We start from the raw sequence: 18,931 nt of genomic DNA, 5'->3' as shown, positions 1-18,931 counted from the left end.
AAAACAAGTAATTTTCAGTCTTTGCACCTACCTGGAACGAGTTGTTCTTGGTGAAGGTGACAATCTTGAGCACCTTGCCGAACCGCTGGAATATCTGGTACAGAATGTCCAACGACACCGGGTACAGCAGCGACTCGACGATGACCCGCAGCACGGTGTTGGGTCCGCCGGCGTTACCACCAACGTTCGCTCCTGTTCCGGCCGTGGTGGAGTTGGTGTTGGCGTGGTCCAGCGCCAGCGGCAGTGGCGAACCTGTCGGCGACTGGGTCAGATCCTGGGTTTGTAGGGTGACATTCTTTAGAGAAACTGTGCGTTAGCGAAAAAAGGGCTGCAAGCGGAAGAGGGAAAGGCCGGGCACTTACCGTCGCCGTGTGGTTCTGGTCGGTCTTGAGCTCTCGGTGGTTGCTGAACTGCACGTACACGGTCCGGCCGCGGACGATCGGGGGCGTGGCGGTGAACATGGTGACCATGCTGGTCGCGGCGCTCTCGTCGGCCATCTCCAGGAAGGCCTGGTTCTTGCCCTTGAGCACCAGCACGTTGGTGACCCGTCCGAACGGCACCCCGAGGTGCATCACGTCAACCTCGCTGGACTCGTTCGGGATGTTCCGGATGTGGACCACGCGGGACGGCTTTGCTACAAGTGGAGAGAGGCACGGGAAATTGATTAAAATGCGTGAATTATTCAATCGGTTTCATTTTCATCCCACTGCTGGCTGCTGCGTTACAAATTTAGCCAAGTAAATGCCAACTCGAGTGGGAAATGCACGTGCTCCGGTAATCCAATGATGGAGTCCGGGGGCGATGGCGAGAATCAAACGGCATAATGAATGGAGGGCAAAAATCGGACCGCTTTCGAGCGATTATTCTCGCGCAGCAGCACTATGCGATTGAAACAAGGTTTGGTGGAGTTAAAATCGTACCAAAAGTTATTAATCGTGCTGATTTGAGTTAATAAATATTGCAATTTATACCTGTTTGGTTAAAACTTGTAAAACTAGATTGATTATTCACTCAGCATAGATTCTAAAGTGCTGGTGCTTATTTGATTTGAGTCTAAGTTTTTTTTTCCCTACGTCCGATTTTCAATGAACACAATCTTTTATTTAAAATTAAAAAAATGCAGTATCGGGTTTCCGCCCCACATAGCATCCCTTTCCGGCGTGGACGACACCGTCCTGGCAGGGACCGGGCAGTCCGAGAGGAATTATTTTATTTTTGTTTTCGCAACAAATTATAAATGTGTACGCTTGAAACGGGCGCGCGCAACACATTTAATTTCATGACTGATCGTAAAAAGAGTCGACGGAGGAGAAATTATAAATGATCAATTTTTGATTGTACTTAATTGTTTTAATTGGTCGGTTTGCGCTCCCGCGCACAGCGCGAAAGTTTGTTGCAGCATTAAAAATTCAAGTTGTCGAGTTCGATTGGATTGAAGTTATGAAAGGATAATCGAGAATTGAAGGACTCTTTGATGTTTAAATGCTCCTGGAGTCCTGAATTTTCGGAAAATGGAACTCGAATGTGGCAATTAATTCAATTGAATGCAGAGCCATTAGGGAATCAAACTCTGCATTTTATACCAGTTTTGACAAAGTGGTATAAACTGGTATAATGTCGTTTAAATTACCCCCAATGTCCAGCTCGTATCTAGATCGCCTCAACATCGAATTAATAGCAGCTCTTCGATAAAATAACATCGATTTCGAAATGCGCCATTGTCGTACACTTTGACAAAGTTGAATCACGACGCCTCCTCACACGTGTACAGGTCAAATCAATTTCCGTTTCCAAACGCCTCCGGCAAAACGGACAAACGGGTAGTTGCGACACCTGATGCAGGCGGCAATCATCATTAAATCTATTACGCGCCACTCTGTTATTAGGAGTTCGATTGATAATGGTAGGTTCCATTTACCCCCGAGAGGATGGACATTTCTTTGTCCTTTTTGCGGTGCGTTGGATTCTCTCATCGGGCCGTTTGTGTTTGCGTAATGATAGCCACTAATATCGGCAATTACAGAACTTCGATTTTGATGAAGGTGTCGAAAGAGTACTCACTTAACAAAGTGAATTGTATACCTTCCAGGCAACAACAGGATTATATTGGAAAAGTAATGTTATCAATCAAAGCGCTTCAAATGTAGGGGGTGTAAACGATGATCGATGCTTGGTCGTGCGTGTAATTTTGATGCTTCAAAGCACTAAATCAATGATCAATGATTACGTTCACAAAAGTTAACAAATTTAGTTGCAAAAGTTGAGAAAAAGCATTTCCTTCAATTTGGACAAAAGTACATTTCGAAATTCAAAACCTTTGAATACTTTTTCTTGAAAAAACTTGTGAAAACTGAAAAATCAATTTCTCGTCAATGTTTTGATAACACTTATAATGGATACAGATACATGTGCAAAGGTCTAACAAGTCAAGTTATTCAGTTTTTATCAACCAATTTTCATGAAAATATAAGTAATGCCAATAGAGGATTTGCAGCAAAGCTAAAAGACACATGTCGCCACCTATGAACAAATAGCGTAAACCTATGATTTTTTGAAAAAATGTGTTTTTTCCTTCATAATTAACATTTTTATAAAACTTATGCCGGATTCGGATGAGAAAAATTATTTCCAACAATTTGGTGTATAACTTTCCAATATTTGTTTGATTTTTCTGTGAGAAAACTGGAAATTTAGAAAAAGATATTAATTTGGACTATTTGGCAAGAAAGTCTGTCAAATTCAATGAAAATGGTTGAATATACGTTAACACATCTGTTGTCAACTATATAACTGTTTATTTCTTTGAAATATACGGGGAAACTCATTTTTTCGTGTTCCAAAACATGTTTTTTGAAGAAAAAGTTCAAAAAACTTTTGCGCGCCCAAAAATTAATGTTCATTATTTTAAAGCAAAAAAATCTCGTCTTTTGCAACTAGTTTCATTAAGATTGATGCAGGGAATCATGAGAAATAAGCGATTTTGTTCTTCAATCCAGTAGAAAGGAATTGAGGTTTTGCAGCGCGACTGTGTTTCAAATGTAGGTGGCGCCAAAATGAGGTTACTTGCCAAAAATCGCATTTCTTTCTGCTGGATTGAAGAACAAAATCGCTTATTTCTCATGATTCCCTGCATCAATTTTAATGAAACTGGTTGCAAAAGACGAGAAAAATGTTTTGCTTTAAAATAATGAACATCATTTTTTGGGCGCGCAAAAATTTGTGACCTTTTTCTTTAAAAAAACATGTTTTGGAACACGAAAAAATGAGTTTCCCCGTTTATATAAATGAAATTAACAGTTATATAGTTGATAACAGATGTGTTAACGTATATTCAACAATTTTTATTGATTTTTGACAGACTTTCTTGCCAAATAGTCTAATTACTATCTTTTTCTAAATTTACAGTTTTCTCATAGAAAAATCAAACAAATATTGGAAAGTTGTACACCAAATTGTTGGAAATAATTTTTCTCATTCGAATCCGGCATAAGTTTTATAAAAATTTTGATTGTGAAGGAAAAATCACATTTTTTCAAAAAATCATAGGTTTACGCTATTTGTTCATAGGTGGCGACATGTGTCTTTTAGCTTTGCTGCAAATTCTCTATTGAGGTTTTGCAGCGCGACTGTGTTTCAAATGTAGGTGGCGCCAAAATGAGGTTACTTGCCAAAAATCGCATTCCTTTCTGCTGGATTGAAGAACAAAATCGCTTATTTCTCATGATTTCCTGCATCAATCATAATGAAACTGGTTGCAAAAGACGAGAAAAAATTTTTGCTTTAAAATAATAAACATCAATTTTTGGGCGCGCAAAAATTTGTGACCTTTTTCTTTAAAAAACATGTTTTGGAACAAGAAAAAATTAGTTTCCTCGTATATATCAATGAAATATTCAGTTTAAATAGTTGATTACGTATATTCAACAATCTTTATTGATTTTTGACAGACTTTCTTGCCTAATAATCCAAATTACTATCTTTTTCTGAATTTACAGTTTTCTCATAGAAAAATCAAACAAATTTTGGAAAGTTGTACACCAAATTGTTGGAAATAATTTTTCTCGTCCGAATCCGGCATAAGTTTTGTAAAAATGTTGATTATGGAGGAAAAAACACATTTTTTTCAAAAAAACATAGGTTTAAGCTATTTGTTCATAGGTGGCGACATGTGTCTTTTAGCTTTGCTGCAAATCCTCTATACGATTTTAGAGAATTTGCAGCAAAGCTGAAAGACACATGTCGCCACCTATGAACAAATAGCGCAAACCTATGATTTTTTTAAAAAAATGTGTTTTTTCCTTCATAAACAACATTTTTACAAAACTTATGCCGGATTCAGATGAGAAAAATTATTTCCAACAATTTGGTGTACAACTTTCCAATATTTGTTTGATTTTTTTTTATGAGAAAACTGTATATTTAGAAAAAGATAGTAATTTGGACTATTTGGCAAGAAAGTCTGTCAAAAATCAATAAAAATTGTTGAATATACGTTAACACATCTGTTATCAACTATATAACTATTTATTTCATTGATATTAACGGGGAAACTAATTTTTCGTGTCCCAAATCAAGTTTTCAAAGAAAAAGGTCACAAATTTTTGCGCGCCCAAAAATTGATGTTAATTTTTTTAAAGCAAACAAATTTTCTCGTCTTTTGCAACGAGTTTCATTAAGATTGATGAAGGGAATCATGAGAAATAAGCGATTTTGTTCTTCAATCCAGCAGAAAGGAATAGAGAATTTGCAGCAAAACTAAATGACGCGTGTCGCCACCTATGAACAAATAGCGTAAACCTATGATTTTTAGAAAAAATGTGTTTTTTCCTTCCTAACCAACATTTTTATAAAACTTATGCCGGATTCGGATGAGAAAAATTATTTCCAAAAATTTGGTGTATAACTTTCCAATATTTGTTTGATTTTTCTATGAGAAAACTGTAGATTTAGAAAAAGATAGTAATTTGGACTATTTGGCAAGAAAGTCTGTCAAAAATCAATACAAATTGTTGAATATACGTTAACACATCTGTTATCAACTATATAACTGTTTATTTCATTGGTATATACGGGGAAACTCATTTTTTCGTGTTCCAAAACATGTTTTTTAAAGAAAAAGGTCACAAATTTTTGCGCGCCCAAAAATTGATGTTCATTATTCTAAAGCAAAAAATTTTTCTCGTCTTTTGCAACCAGTTTCATTAAGATTGATGCAGGGAATCATGAGAAATAAGCGATTTTGTTCTTCAATCCAGCAGAAAGGAATACGATTTTTGGCAAGTAACCTACATTTGAAACACAGTCACGCTGCAAAACCTCAATACGATTTTAGGCAAGTAACCTCATTTTGGCGCCACCTACATTTGAAACACAGTCGCGCTGCAAAACCTCAATAGAGAATTTGCAGCAAAGCTAAAAGACGCGTGTCGCCACCTATGAACAAATAGCGTAAACCTATGATTTTTAGAAAAAATGTGTTTTTTCCTTCCTAATCAACATTTTTATAAAACTTATGCCGGATTCGGATGAGAAAAATTATTTCCAATAATTTGGTGTATAACTTTCCAATATTTGTTTGACTTTTCTATGAGAAAACTGTAGATTTAGAAAAAGATAGTAATTTGGACTATTTGGCAAGAAAGTCTGTCAAAAATCAATACAAATTGTTGAATATACGTTAACACATCTGTTATCAACTATATAACTGTTTATTTCATTGATATATACGGGGAAACTCATTTTTTCGTGTTCCAAAACATGTTTTTTAAAGAAAAAGGTCACCAATTTTTGCGCGCCCAAAAGTTGATGTTCATTATTTTAAAGCAAAAAATTTTTCTCGTCTTTTGCAACCAGTTTCATGAAGATTGATGCAGGGAATCATGAGAAATAAGCGATTTTGTTCTTTAATCGACAGAAAGGCATACGACTTTAGGCAAGTAACCTCAATTTGGCGCCACCTACATTTGAAACGCAGTCGCGCTGCAAAACCTCAATTAGATTTATATTTCCAGTATTTTTTTTTAGTTCTAGTATAGTTGGTCATTACACAGACTGTTGCATAAAGGCTCAACTCGTGAAAGGAAACTTTTTCCAACGGCTAACAAAAACTGGTATAACTGGTATAAAACCAGAAAATCCCCAGTTTGTTTAGCTTTTAATGTCGTGTAACTGTTTAAAATCATGCTTTATTTCATTTTGATTTTTAATGTTGATGGAAAATATATTTCATCAATCGTAACTTTGTGCAGCGTACATTCATCTGTAAATGTAAGTAACTCCCAACATTTTACCCGACATCAACTCCGACTGAATGGACGTCAGCCAAATGAAGATAAATGTCCTTCCCGGTTCGTCCCCTCCCCCTCCCCAACCAGGTCGTCTAGCCATGGAAACTAGAAAAACGAAACGCTCGCGCGAAACTTTTCAGCTTCCTTCCTCGTTTTTTATTGCTGCTCACTCTCGTTCTGTGAGATCACACGAAAGCATCAGTTTGGTTCGATTCTTTTTTTTACCTCAGATTTGTTACGTACTCTCTTCTCTCGTTCAGTCCAATCATTGAATGATTTATAATAAACATTAACTTATTCCTTGTTTGGTGTCCTGATGGCGCTTGAAACTTTTCCACGAGATATTTTTTCCTCTTCTTCCACCTTCATTCATTCCGTCAACGAGAGAAGCCACAAGTTGGAAAATTTTCCGGGGGAGGCAAAACAAGCATTTCCACTCTCACTTGTTGCCCTCAACGAGGACGTCTTCGGCTGGAGAGTTTTCCATTTTCATTATTTTAATGTGTTTTTAAGTCTACTTTAAGGCGCGTCGCGCCAGGATTCTGCGGTTTCCTTGAGAAGTTTCCTGTTTTGCACCCCCCAAAAGTATGCAACCGTCGTGATTTTCCACCAGATTTGAACCACCAGATGGCAGCAGGACTAGATGAAGCGAAGCGCGTTCGTCGAAAATGGGTTTCGAAGCGATATTCTCTGTCGAAGCAATTTATTATGGTTTAATTAATATAATTTATTAAAATTTATCATCATTATCCGTTCGAGAGGAAGAGGAGGAGGTTGGAATTTTTGGGGACGAGTGGAAGCGAAAATTCCTAACATTTTAAAACAGAGAGTTTGCTTTTAATCGCGAACAAATGAAGCCTGAGCCCGAACGCCATCTGGTGGGCTGATCCGCTGGATTATTATAAAGCGTGGTTCGATTCGGGAGTAAATTTTAATTAACAGCCTTCCCCGCACCTAGGATGGACCCCGAAAGTGGTTTGGGGACGGGATGATTCTCGGGTAGTAGCAGTCAGCGGGTGGTGCGATAATTGATTATTATCATTAATTTGTTGACGGCGTCAGATTTGGTTAATTGAAAGCTGTTTTAAACCCCAGTTGCAGCAGCAGTGGTGAAAAACTTGAAAAGAGCTTGAATTTTCATTGCTGACAGGTGGATTTAATGGACACTGGTGAATGAGAGGTTATCCTAGTGAAGGAATAATGGATTCAACGCTGAAGGTTTTAAGGTTATCTAAAACGTAACGTTTCTGTAGAAATTGTAAGTTTATTTTAGTCATGATTTTATTAAGTGAAAATATTAATGAGAAACTGATTTAGTATTTTATTTTATTTTTAAACAAAAAATATATCTCTTGTTTTTCTTTTTGAATTGTCCTCAGAATATTTCACATCAGATGATTGAATCACGAACACATTTTATTTGCAATTCCGTCGCGAAACTTCTTAATTTTCGACTTTTCCTGTCTTTCTCGAACGACGAAAAGGCCTACTTCAGAATCAGAATCAGAAATCAGAATCGAAATGTAATACTTTTTGATACAAGGGCTGAAAAGTTATACTTTTCAGCACTGAAACAGGTGCTGAAAAGCTGAACTAAAAAATAAACATTAAGATTAATTTCAAGGTCATTCCAGAATCTGGAAAATGTCAGTGTCTAGTCAAGTTTAAATAGAAATTGGTGTTATAAAGGTGAAAACTTTTCAAATTTTCTTGCGATAGACCCAAAAAAATGACTAATGACTCTGCGACATGTTTAGCAAAGTTCATCCAAAAGAAAAGCCACTTCTCCCCTTCCTCCAAAATCCGAAAAATGTCCTCTTCATAAATCCCACCGCACCGTTGCCAAGCCACCCCATTCTAGAGAGCCCGACCATGTTTTTTGGAAAACACACCCCTGAAAAGTAAACATTGTTTTTCACCGCGTCCTGGCGAAAATTCAGCCACACAAAGAAAAACATGACCATAAATCAAAGCTCGCCGCCGCCAACGCACACTCGAAAAGAGAGGAAAATCTCAGCGCGCTGAAAGGGTCGACCGACGACAGAAAGAAAAACTTTGTGGTCACTCACGGTTCACCGAGTTTGGAAGACGGTTGGCGAGGGGTTGGTCACCTTTTCGGAGAAGTCCCCCTCTTTTATTTTTTGTTACAAGAAAGTAAATAAATATTATAGCGAATTCACGGTGGTTAAGGGGCACGGGGGTTGAGTTAAGGATCGACCCCGACGACAGGACACGGCACGGTGTCCTAAATTAGATTTATAATAATCACTGGAAGATTTCGTTTTTTTTTGTGTTGGTCTATCCTTGAGAAGCGAAAAAAAAGGATAACGAAGGGTTGACTCCGTCCGTAACCCGGTTTACCGAGAAGTGAGAGCGAATTCAGATTTATGTTCTATTAAGAGGGCGTGCTTAATATTTATGAATTTGGAGATTAAATCTCGTCCACTTGTTGTTGTTGTTACATTTTCTGGACACTCTGTCCCCCCTCTGGGGAAAAACCTGTTGACTTCCGTTGGCAACCACCAACCCTTGTCCGCTCCATAATGGAATCCAAATAAGAAATCCGGAAAGCATAGCTTTGGGCTACAACCGCGTTGTCGTCATCTTTGGAAGACGACACAGGGAAAAATAAAGCATATTGGTTGCCTACCTGCAGGCGCTTTCGCCTAATGATCTCCCGTGGCGACCACATGATACGGCTCCTAAAAGTAGGCACCGGAAAGCACGTGTGACGTATGTGGGCGAAGCTGTGATAAAATATTGCCACAGGGGAGTGGAAAAAAATGGGAACGGGCCAGTGTGGGGAATTACACGTGTGCAACTTAATGTCGATTTAGGATAAAAGCCGAAGCCTAAATCTGCTGGCTAAGAAGATGCCTTCGAGCGGGACATGTGATAATATGTTGAAAGGTTTTGTTTTTCCGAATAAACATGGAAAAAATCTGACAAAGCAGGATTAGCCCTACTAAGAAGTTGCTCTTCGCCTAAGGATCTGTGTAGTTGGATAGAATTACCCGAAAATTGATCTTATGATCTCATGGTTAGTGACTTTAATTGGAAAACTGAAACTTTTATATAAATGAACTAACACTAGTTAAACTTGCATGCAATAGAGGATTTGCAGCAAAGCTAAAAGACACATGTCGCCGCCTATGGACAAATAGCTTAAACCTATGTTTTTTTGAAAAAATGTGTTTTTTCCTCCATAATCAACATTTTTACAAAACTTATGCCGGATTCGGACGAGAAAAAATATTTCCAACAATTTGGTGTACAACTTTCCAAAATTTGTTTGATTTTTCTATGAGAAAACTGTAAATTTATAAAAAGATAGTAATTTGGATTATTAGGCAAGAAAGTCTGCCAAAAATCAATGAAGATTGTTGAATATACGTAAACACATCTGTTATCAACTATAAAACTGTATATTTCATTGATATATACGGGGAAACTAATTTTTTCTTGTTCCAAAACATGTTTTTTAAAAGAAAAAGGTCACAAATTTTTGCGCGCCCAAAAATTGATGTTCATTATTTTAAAGCAAAAAATTTTTCTCGTCTTTTGCAACTAGTTTCATTATGATTGATGCAGGAAATCATGAGAAATAAGCGATTTTGTTCTTCAATCCAGCAGAAAGGAATGCGATTTTTGGCAAGTAACCTCATTTTGGCGCCACCTACATTTGAAACACAGTCGCGCTGCAAAACCTCAATACTCATCACTAATTTTAACGACACCTAGCGGTGGGTAGGAAAAAAACCGAACAAATAAAATTTTCAGCATAATTGTCCACTAATTACTGCAAATTATAGACCAAATATGGTCACAGTCCATAAATTCAACTCCCATCAACAAATTCGAGCCAGCTGTCCCACCAAATAAATATTAATGCTCGTCAAATTAGCACAACATAAACCAAAACGTTCGGAATTTTACGATCTCCATCAAACCACCCGTGACCCCTGCCACCCCTTGGAAACTTTCCCATTGTCCTTTTTCCTTTCCCCAGAGCATACCGAACCAGGCAGGAAAACAAAACAATAAAACGGCCATTCTTCTCAATCCATTCGTGCAGCCAGGCCAAGAATGAATAAAACATCGATTGATCTTCGAGAGCTGGATTTTCCGCCCCCTTGGCTCGCTCAGCTGACTTTTTCCGCAGGAAAAGAAAAAGTTTTTGATTCCCTTCCGACCGAACAAATCTGTTAACGAGCACAATTGAATCGAGCAGCAGCAGTAGGGAACCGAAACCTTTACGAATTGGAAATTAAATGATAACAGCCCTCCCGCCACTCAGCAAGGTTGATGGTATCTCAATCCGTCGGCACAAAACTTGTCCGATTGTTTGGCCCGACTTGGGCACTTATCTGTGTTAATCGGTCGGAGAACGGTGATTCTAAACGCAATTGTGCTAAATTTCATCATTTTTTAGATTTCCCTCCAAAAATTTTAATTTTAATGTTGTACTAAAAAAAGTACTGAAATGTACTAAACTTGTACTAAAACACAATTCGAAGAAGCGAGCATCGGTCGCCGCGCCTCTTTATCAACGGACTGTTTATCTATCATCAGCCAGGCAATTTCCTCAACAATACCGAGTTCAAAGGACTCCAACCCCTTAAGAAACTTATTCTTCCCGGCCGGATGGTTTGTCTTAAAATTTGTCTCATTTTCCACACCAGTAACTGGCAAAACACAGCTGCCCTAATCGCACCGGTGCCATCTCCGGGTCCGTCCTGCCGGGGGAACCCTCCGGGCACCTTCTCGATTAGCCGTTTGATCTCTCGCGTCCCGAGAAGTCCGATTCTGTCATAACAACAACGTCAACAGATTATGGCCGAAATTTGAGCCGGGCGCGTGTGCGGTTTTTGATTTAAAAGATATCGCAAAATTTCAACTTACTGATGCCGCCCACGCCAATCACTGAGTTGGTTTCCAGCTTGGCCTTCTTGGTCGCCAGGTCCTGGTTGTTGTTGTCCGATGCCGGTGCCATGACTGCTGCCTGGCTGAGGAGTTCGTCGCTTCCGCGCTGGGGAAAAAAAGGAGGAAAAAGGGGAGGTTAGTGATAAGCCAACTTTTTTTTGCGGGAAAACTTATCGGCAACTTTCAATCAACTTGCAGCAGGTCAGGTGAAGCGCCTTTTGATGTGATTGTGGGAAAAAAATGATACTCCACTTTTTCAAGGGGATAAGGGAAAATCTCTACGGTTTCCCAAAGATGGTTTCGCTTGGAGTTGAACCTTTTTTGGGAAGGTATAAGTTCTAGGATACGCTCTATGCAAGCGTTGCTACCAAGAATACATGACCATGATTTTTTTAGCATCAATGATAGGGTATATGACCCTATTTTGGATCTAGTACCTATGTTGGACATTTTCATTAATCGAGATAGTTCAGGCTTTTAAAGATGAAGATCAATTAGGTCCAAAAATTCTGGCCTCGTTGCTTATCAGATTTGGCTCGCGAAACCTTGAATATTTTATCTGTTTTGCACTGCCACCAAGCAATTTCGTCCGGATTCCGAGCAATGTAAATGTTGTTTATTTAATTCTTTTATGTTTTTCGTTACTAAACCATTGAAATAACTATTCTATTATTTATTATTATTTTAATTATGTTAAAAAAACTAAATTCATAATACTTTTTTCCAAATCAGACGCGTTGGATCAGTTTTTGGAGCTACTTTGCAGTCGGTTCAAGGATGTCACCAACACATGTATAACAAGTTGTTGCCAGTTTTGTTTATCAAGTTATTTCGATATTTAATTGAAATTAAATGAAATTTTTTATTTTAATATTTTGGATTGCATTTCTTACTGTACATATTTGAAATAAATCTAAGCTTTAAAAAGCAAAAGGTAAACAGAAACAATGAAAATATGTTTTTAAACGATAAAAATGCAAATTGATGACAGAGTTTTGGATGATTTTCAGGACCGATTGTAAAATATCCCAAAATTTAAACTGATGTTGATTTATTTTTGTCCTAACATCATTATAACTAACTTAGTTGCATATATTTTTAATTTTTGTTTAATAAATTGCAAACTGGCTACCCTGTTGGAATTGAAGTGGAAACGATTGAAAAGCCTAAAGGGCCTAATTCAATAAATCGTCAACTGTCACCGTAACAGGCGCTATCAACATTGCTTACGAGTGGTTTTCGAAAAGGTCGTATGAATTTAATTAAAAAAATCTCGGGTTAAATTTAAAAAAGATCCTAAGCGCTAGTTATTAACAAATCAATTTTTCGATCAGCTTTCGATCAATTTACGAATTATAAAACTAAAAATGTTTTGAATTGTCATCTGCACGTCTTTTAAAAGCTCTTTACTGGAAAACAAAGAAAATTTGGTTTATTTCAGAGAAAAAAATTCTAATAGATGTAGGAGATCGTGATGGCTGTTACGACGTATTGCTAACTAATCAGAGGAGTAAACATTTGAAAACTATATTTTTTGTAAGTTTAAACAGATTTTTGCATATCTAGGGGAACAGCATCTAATTCCAGCGTGCCTCTAATGTTGGCAGGTCAGAACTTTGACATTCAATTAAAGCTAATTAAAAGCGTTTTCAACTGAAATCGAGTGATAAACAGCTCAATAAGAAGTGAGCAAGCAAGTTTCTATAAAAAGTTTTGCAAAATTAGTTGTTTAAATAGTGAAAATCAGCAAATTGGATGGAGTTAGGAGCGAGAGCTTAACCTGCCAAACATACGAGAATTTCCCCTATATACAGCAATTCTTCACGAAAACAGCATGGTTCGAAAAAAAAGTTCTCCGATCGGGCTCAAAATTTTTCTGGGGGTTCCTTGGCCGATATAATTGGACCCGTATTTTTTGTTTAGCCATTAGGGTGACCTATGCCATGTTAGGGTGGTTCGAAAAATGGCCATTTTCGTCGATTTTCGCAAAAACCACTTTTTTTAAAAAATTACATCTCTGCGCCATTTCATCCGATTTTAGCTGAAGAAGAAAGGTGATTAGTTCAACTATTAAGGAAAAATAGTAAGAAGTTTCAAAAATCTAGCTTAACATTTGAAAAGGTCGTATGAAAACTTAATATGCTGTTTGAAGGTCTCGGGACCAAAAACGGGAAAAAATCGACTTTTTTCACTAAAACGGCGATAACTTAAAAAATTCAGCGATGACCTATACATGTTAGGGTACCAAAATTTTCGTAATTGAAATACGTTATCTAATTATTTCGGCCAAGGAACCTCCAGAAAAATTTTGAGCCCGATCAGAGAACTTTTTTTTCGAACCATGCTGTTTTCGTGGGGAATGGCTGTATACATACAGCAATTTCATTTGAAAAAGGCATTGTTTTTAAAAGTGCAACATGTAGTTAAACTTTTTGTCAAGCGAGACAGAGACCTGCTAAAGATGCATGAGCTTCCATTCAATATAAATAAAACACGTCTTCAAATTAAAATTCATTGTTTTATCATAATTATTTAATTTCAGGAATAAATATTTTCTAAATTATAACCGTGGATAGGCCCTTTGGTTTATCAAACCGAGTTTTTGTAAGTATGCGTGTTGTCGCCGCCCGCCGCAATTCGAGTTGTCAAAATTTCAACCAATCAAAGTGTGGGTCCAAAATACATTAAATAAGTCCAAAAGGCATCCAAAAAATGTTTTACTTGAAATGCTTATTATAATGAGGACCCGAAAGACTCATAGTTAAAAGGTCCTAAATAAATACAAAAAAAAAATTATTACAATGAAATGGTTGAATTATTTTCAATTTTCAATAGCACACTTTGTTAAGCATAAATTAAGGCACAAAACAATCCTGAAACGAGCCAAATTAGTTAGACCGTTCCTGAGAACAATGCGAAATATGTTGATGCTTTGCATAATAGGTCCAAAATAGGGACATATAGCCTCTGTGAAAAATAATGGGACCAGTTTTACCAAATGGACACAAAAAAAATGTTATGATGAACTTTTTAAGTTGCTTTCAGGTTGCTCATCAATTTTATGATATCATGAGATAGACAGAAAAATAAAAAATGGTAAAATCTCTGTGGGACACATTTATCCTTTGGACATAAACAAAAAACACCATGAGACGATTTTTTTTCAGATTGGACTAAATTTTGGGACAAATATACAATTAATAAAATTGTCAAACAAATTCAGCTTGTGAGCCAAATCAACACACCACAACTTTAAATCGACATTAAATTTTCCACCTCGCTCACCCAAATCCCCCACACGTGTGTCTCTTAAGGGTTGCGTGAGCATGACGCTCTGCGTCACTTCTGGCTGTCATGCAGATACCCTGCTGCTGCTGCTGCTGCCCGTCCGTGCCGTCCTGTCCCACTTTTCCGCAAGCCGCAAGGTTTTTCCCACCGTGTGGGAAAGCGATAATTTTATGGTTCGCCATCATCTGTTGACTTTGGCGTGAGCTTTCGAGAGAGAGAGAAACAACAAAAAACGCTGAAAATATTTGGGCTGTGCGTGGTTTGGAACGTGCCTTTTTCTTTGTTTACCGCGAGGAAGGGTTGAAAACTGTGAGGGGGTAGCTCCTTTGGAAAAAGTCATTTGGGTGGAAAATTGAAAAGTTATCGACTCGATATGGAAATTGAATTTTTGGAAAAAAGCCTTTTTCCATCTTTTTTCCGACACTTTAAATTTGAGGAAAAGTCTCATACTGTGAATGTTCCACCGCCGCCGGAAGTGAGTCGCACTCACCATGTTTTAATTCCGCCACACGTGGTCACGGGGAAATGACACAACCGTCATCACCTGACACACACGCGAACAGGGATTCCACGGGGAGGGTAACCACCACTACCACAGTGCCACCAGCAGCAGCGGCGGCCACGCCGGAAAATACGGGTCAGTCTCATTTAATGTCGATTTGGAAAACGGAAAAAAAATCCAGCAGAGCTGCACGTGTCCTGCTGTCCATGATCGCAAGTTTGTCCCATCGGGAAATTTGTTGCCAGAAACGCGTAGGACCGTTTTGCGACCAAGCTAGTGCGAGTGACTAAATTCGCACACACCCGGAAAACTAACCAACTAAAAAGAGTCACGAGCGGGTGTGGGGATAGCGAACTTGTTGCCATTCAGGTAGATTTGAGGCTAGAAGTGTAGCGCGGGAAGCTTTAGTTTTTGCGCACTCAAAACTGAATCAAAGTATAAAAACACCGAACCGGTTAAACGGAATTTAATGAAAAGTGCACTCCACAAATTGAATCATATTTGGCCACGGAAACTGCACGGGATTTCATTGCGTTCTCAGTAAAGGATTGTTTGGGGTGTTTTTGAAGAGCGAGCTTTGTGTGAAAGCTGATGAAAAAGGCTTTTTTTTGGGTTGATTGAGTTTTGCTGATCTAAATGAATTAAAAGTACTTCAATTAGACGGGCAACAGCTGAGAATTTTCAGTTTTAAGAGCACTTTAAATTTGGTAACCATTTTGGTAAACATTTCCTAGCTCAGATTTCTTGGATTTGACAGTTGTAATCAAGTTCAAAAACTAATAAATCTAACTGAAATATTAGTAAATTTTACTAATTTACTTGCTGAAAAACATGCTATCAGAATTGGGTACTAAAGCCCTATGTCAATTTTTATGTACAACGGTAAAAAACACGATTAAAAACCATTTCTGATCACTTTTTTTCATTTTAATGCAATTTTTTTTCTAGACAAGACAACATTTTTTCGATGGATCAACTATGGTCCCCTTGGAACGAGCTGTCAAGTAGGAGCTTTTCTGTCAAGAAGGACCGCGGGGTTAATTTTTCAAAATTGATTTAAAAATCCATTTTAAACTTTTTGTGGTCGTACAAAGGGTCATTGTACTCAGAAAAATAAGCTTTATTGCTGTAAATGATAATATCAGTAATCTAAGCTTCATTTTAGGACCCAATTGAAAGCTGCTTGTTAACATTTTTCCTAATTTTCGCAAAACTACAATGTTTAAGAGTTGCGTTGAGTAAAAAATTTCAGCTAATATCCCTTTTTTCAAAAAACCAAAAATCACTCCCCACCTAAACAGAACCCTGTCAATCTTAATGTGGTTGTTTTGATTAATTTGGGGTTCAAGTGAGTAAATCCTGTCCGAACACTATCCCTTTTCGTCCCTTTTTCGATTGCTTTTACCTGACCGTTTAAGGCCTTTTCAGATACTTTTCCCCTGCCCCCAAGGCAAGAAAAAAAATTATCCTTAAACTATAAAGAAATTGACCGAGCATCAATTTTTTACTACCGAACCGGACCGGAGAAACCCCTTTTGAATCTTCGGAAAATCCAGAAGGGGAAAAAACGTGCGCTACATGATGAGGTTTCCCGGATTCGATATATCCCTAGGATTCACGTAAGCGTATGAGTGTATGTGTGTGTGTGTGCGGGTGGGAAAAGGTTTTCCCCCGAACGGATCGAGATAAGGATTTTCAATTTTTCTTGCTTCTCAACTCGACACCGCTGAATGGTTTGAGATTGTTTTTTTTTGTAAATTTTCCGGGAGGAAAAGTGATGCGTTCTGGTTTAAATCTAAAAAATACACTATAGAACGATTAACAAGTCTCCATGCTGTAATATCTACAAACAAGCTGTCACTTTAAGTCTCTACTAAAATGTCTCCAAACAGAAATCTCCACCGTGAATCTTCCAAACCTTCGCGTGTCATAATAATGTATCTTGTCTCAACTCTACAAACTTAAATTTGGAGACACCAAGTTCTCAACTCCATCTCTACCGCGCACCTTGGATAAGGAAAGGGATTTGGAAGACGGCAAGTGTTGATGTTCCACTTTTTTTTAAGAGGATAAGGGAAAATCTCCAATCACACTGCTGCTAATTCTCAAAATGGTCGAAGTCAATTGTTGGGGGTAAGAAAATCCGATAAATCGCTAGTTGGATCAATGCGGGATTCCTCGCCCAATTCATGGGGCTTTGAGAAGCAGCGCCATTATGTGGAAGACGTGAAACCATTCATTGAAAGGTGGGCGTTTTTCACTTTCACCTGTTCCTTCTTCTAGGTTTGGTTGGTATCCGGTGCGGGGAGGGTCTGTAATATTTGTAATTTTTTGACTATGTGGCAAAACAAAGACGTGCCTGGGAAAGTTTCAAGTTTTGGAAAAGAAACGAGTTTTTTTTTGCGAGGGAAGGGAAAAGGACGGTCAGGATTCAATTTTCAGGAATTTCCACCCCTGACAATGTGAACAATGCAAATTTTTGGCTTGAGAAACGAGACTTAAATATTATGGAAGGAGAGATTGCTGGTCGAGTTTAGGTCGTCCAAAAAGGTTAACACCCTTAGCAGATTGATAATGCTGTGCGAAATTGACGCAGAATCTCCGTAATAAACTGAATTTTCCCGCAAACTGTGTGTTCCAAACTCAAACAAATTTCGCCCTACTTTGAAGAATCTACAATTCAAATATTGCCCGAGATGGTGGTGGCGGTTCTTCCCATGTTCTGTAATAATTAAATCGTCAGCTTAACCACTTGCTCCCCTTTACCCCTCACCCTTGCCAGTAATGTCAACAGACAGTTTAGCGACAATTATTCATGTGTTCCAGACCAACAGCCGTCGCCGCCGCCACTAGTACTAGTATCGAAGAGCAGAAGTGGTTCTAGTGTTCAGGGCAAATATGCTGCCTCTAGTTATGTATTCAGTGCAGACATATTCATTAGCGCAAGCTCGTGTGTGTGCAAGTTATGAATAACTTACGTATATCCAGGAATGCAACTATCCCAGGCACAGTGAAAATAAGAACTCTTTGGTTTGGAGAGTTTAGTGTGGAGACCGGTTGGTGAGTTCGAGTTTAGAGATTTAACACCAGAGACTCACTTTTAGACGCTGAAAAGCTGATTGATTTCAGTTTGGAGACTTATGGGTGGAGACTTGACAGTAAGTACACAGTAAAAAAATTCTGTGTAAAATCGCATGCAAAAGCATGCACATCACCTTTGTGAGCAAAAGCATGTAATATTGTATGAGAAAACGTGTACACAAAAAGCATGTAGCGAAGAAGAAAAATCAGGTCTGCTCACCCTAAAAATAACATCAATCCGGTGAGAGACATTTCCAGATTACCAAGTCCACGCCCCAACCCGCTCAGCTATCTCGCCGCTGTGCAAACGGTTGTATCAATGCCAACGTAAGAGTAGGTTTTCCGTACGTCGTATACTGTGTTGACTGCATACGATTTATGGGGAACCAACAGCTACATCGGTGAAGATCCAATCATTTTTACAGCGGCGAGATAGCCGAGCGGGTTGGGGCGCAGACTTGGTAATCTGAGTATTACTCTCGCCGGATTGATGTTATTTTTGGGTTGAGCAGATCTGATTTTTTTTTTCTTCGGTACATGCTTTTTATGTACACGTTTTCTCATACAATATTACATGCTTTTGCTCACAAAGGTGATGTGCATGCTTTTGCATGCGATTTTACCATCGGATTTTTTGCTGTGTAGAGTTTCTAGTTTGGAGATATGCGAGTGGCAACTGTTGTTCTGAAATTCGAAAGCGAACAGAAACTCTAACAGTACACACACAAAAATATTTCCTAATGTTACATCATTTATGATGTAACACTTTTGAACGTCATTAAACATTTAAATTTAAATGCAATTTGATGTAAATTTGCAACAAATTATACGTAAAAACATGATTTTACGT

The 18,931-nt window shown here is 38.1% G+C and overlaps 1 protein-coding gene across 7 annotated transcripts in view; it reads right to left on the bottom strand.

Annotated features, from left to right (window-relative positions):
- The window catches only part of LOC120416206 (polypyrimidine tract-binding protein 2), a 325,004-nt gene that overhangs the window by 158,894 nt on the left and 147,179 nt on the right, over positions 1–18,931 (bottom strand). For 5 of the 7 annotated variants that reach the window (XR_008211763.1, XM_052706202.1, XM_039577967.2 and 2 more), the window contains 3 exons: positions 11,190–11,316; positions 363–634; positions 32–295 (listed from right to left, as the gene is read on the bottom strand). Coding sequence is in view for 6 of the 7 variants with exons in the window: in XM_052706202.1 (XP_052562162.1) it covers positions 32–295; positions 363–634; positions 11,190–11,316 (663 nt within the window). In the remaining variant the exon portion in view is untranslated. The remainder of the gene's footprint in view (positions 1–31; positions 296–362; positions 635–11,189; positions 11,317–18,931) is intronic. The other 2 variants (XM_039577908.2, XM_039577925.2) reach the window with 1 other exon arrangement.

The sequence above is a fragment of the Culex pipiens genome, chromosome 1, assembly GCF_016801865.2.
Source record: "Culex pipiens pallens isolate TS chromosome 1, TS_CPP_V2, whole genome shotgun sequence".
Lineage (NCBI taxonomy): Eukaryota > Metazoa > Arthropoda > Insecta > Diptera > Culicidae > Culex > Culex pipiens.
This window is presented reverse-complemented; position numbering and strand designations above follow the sequence as displayed.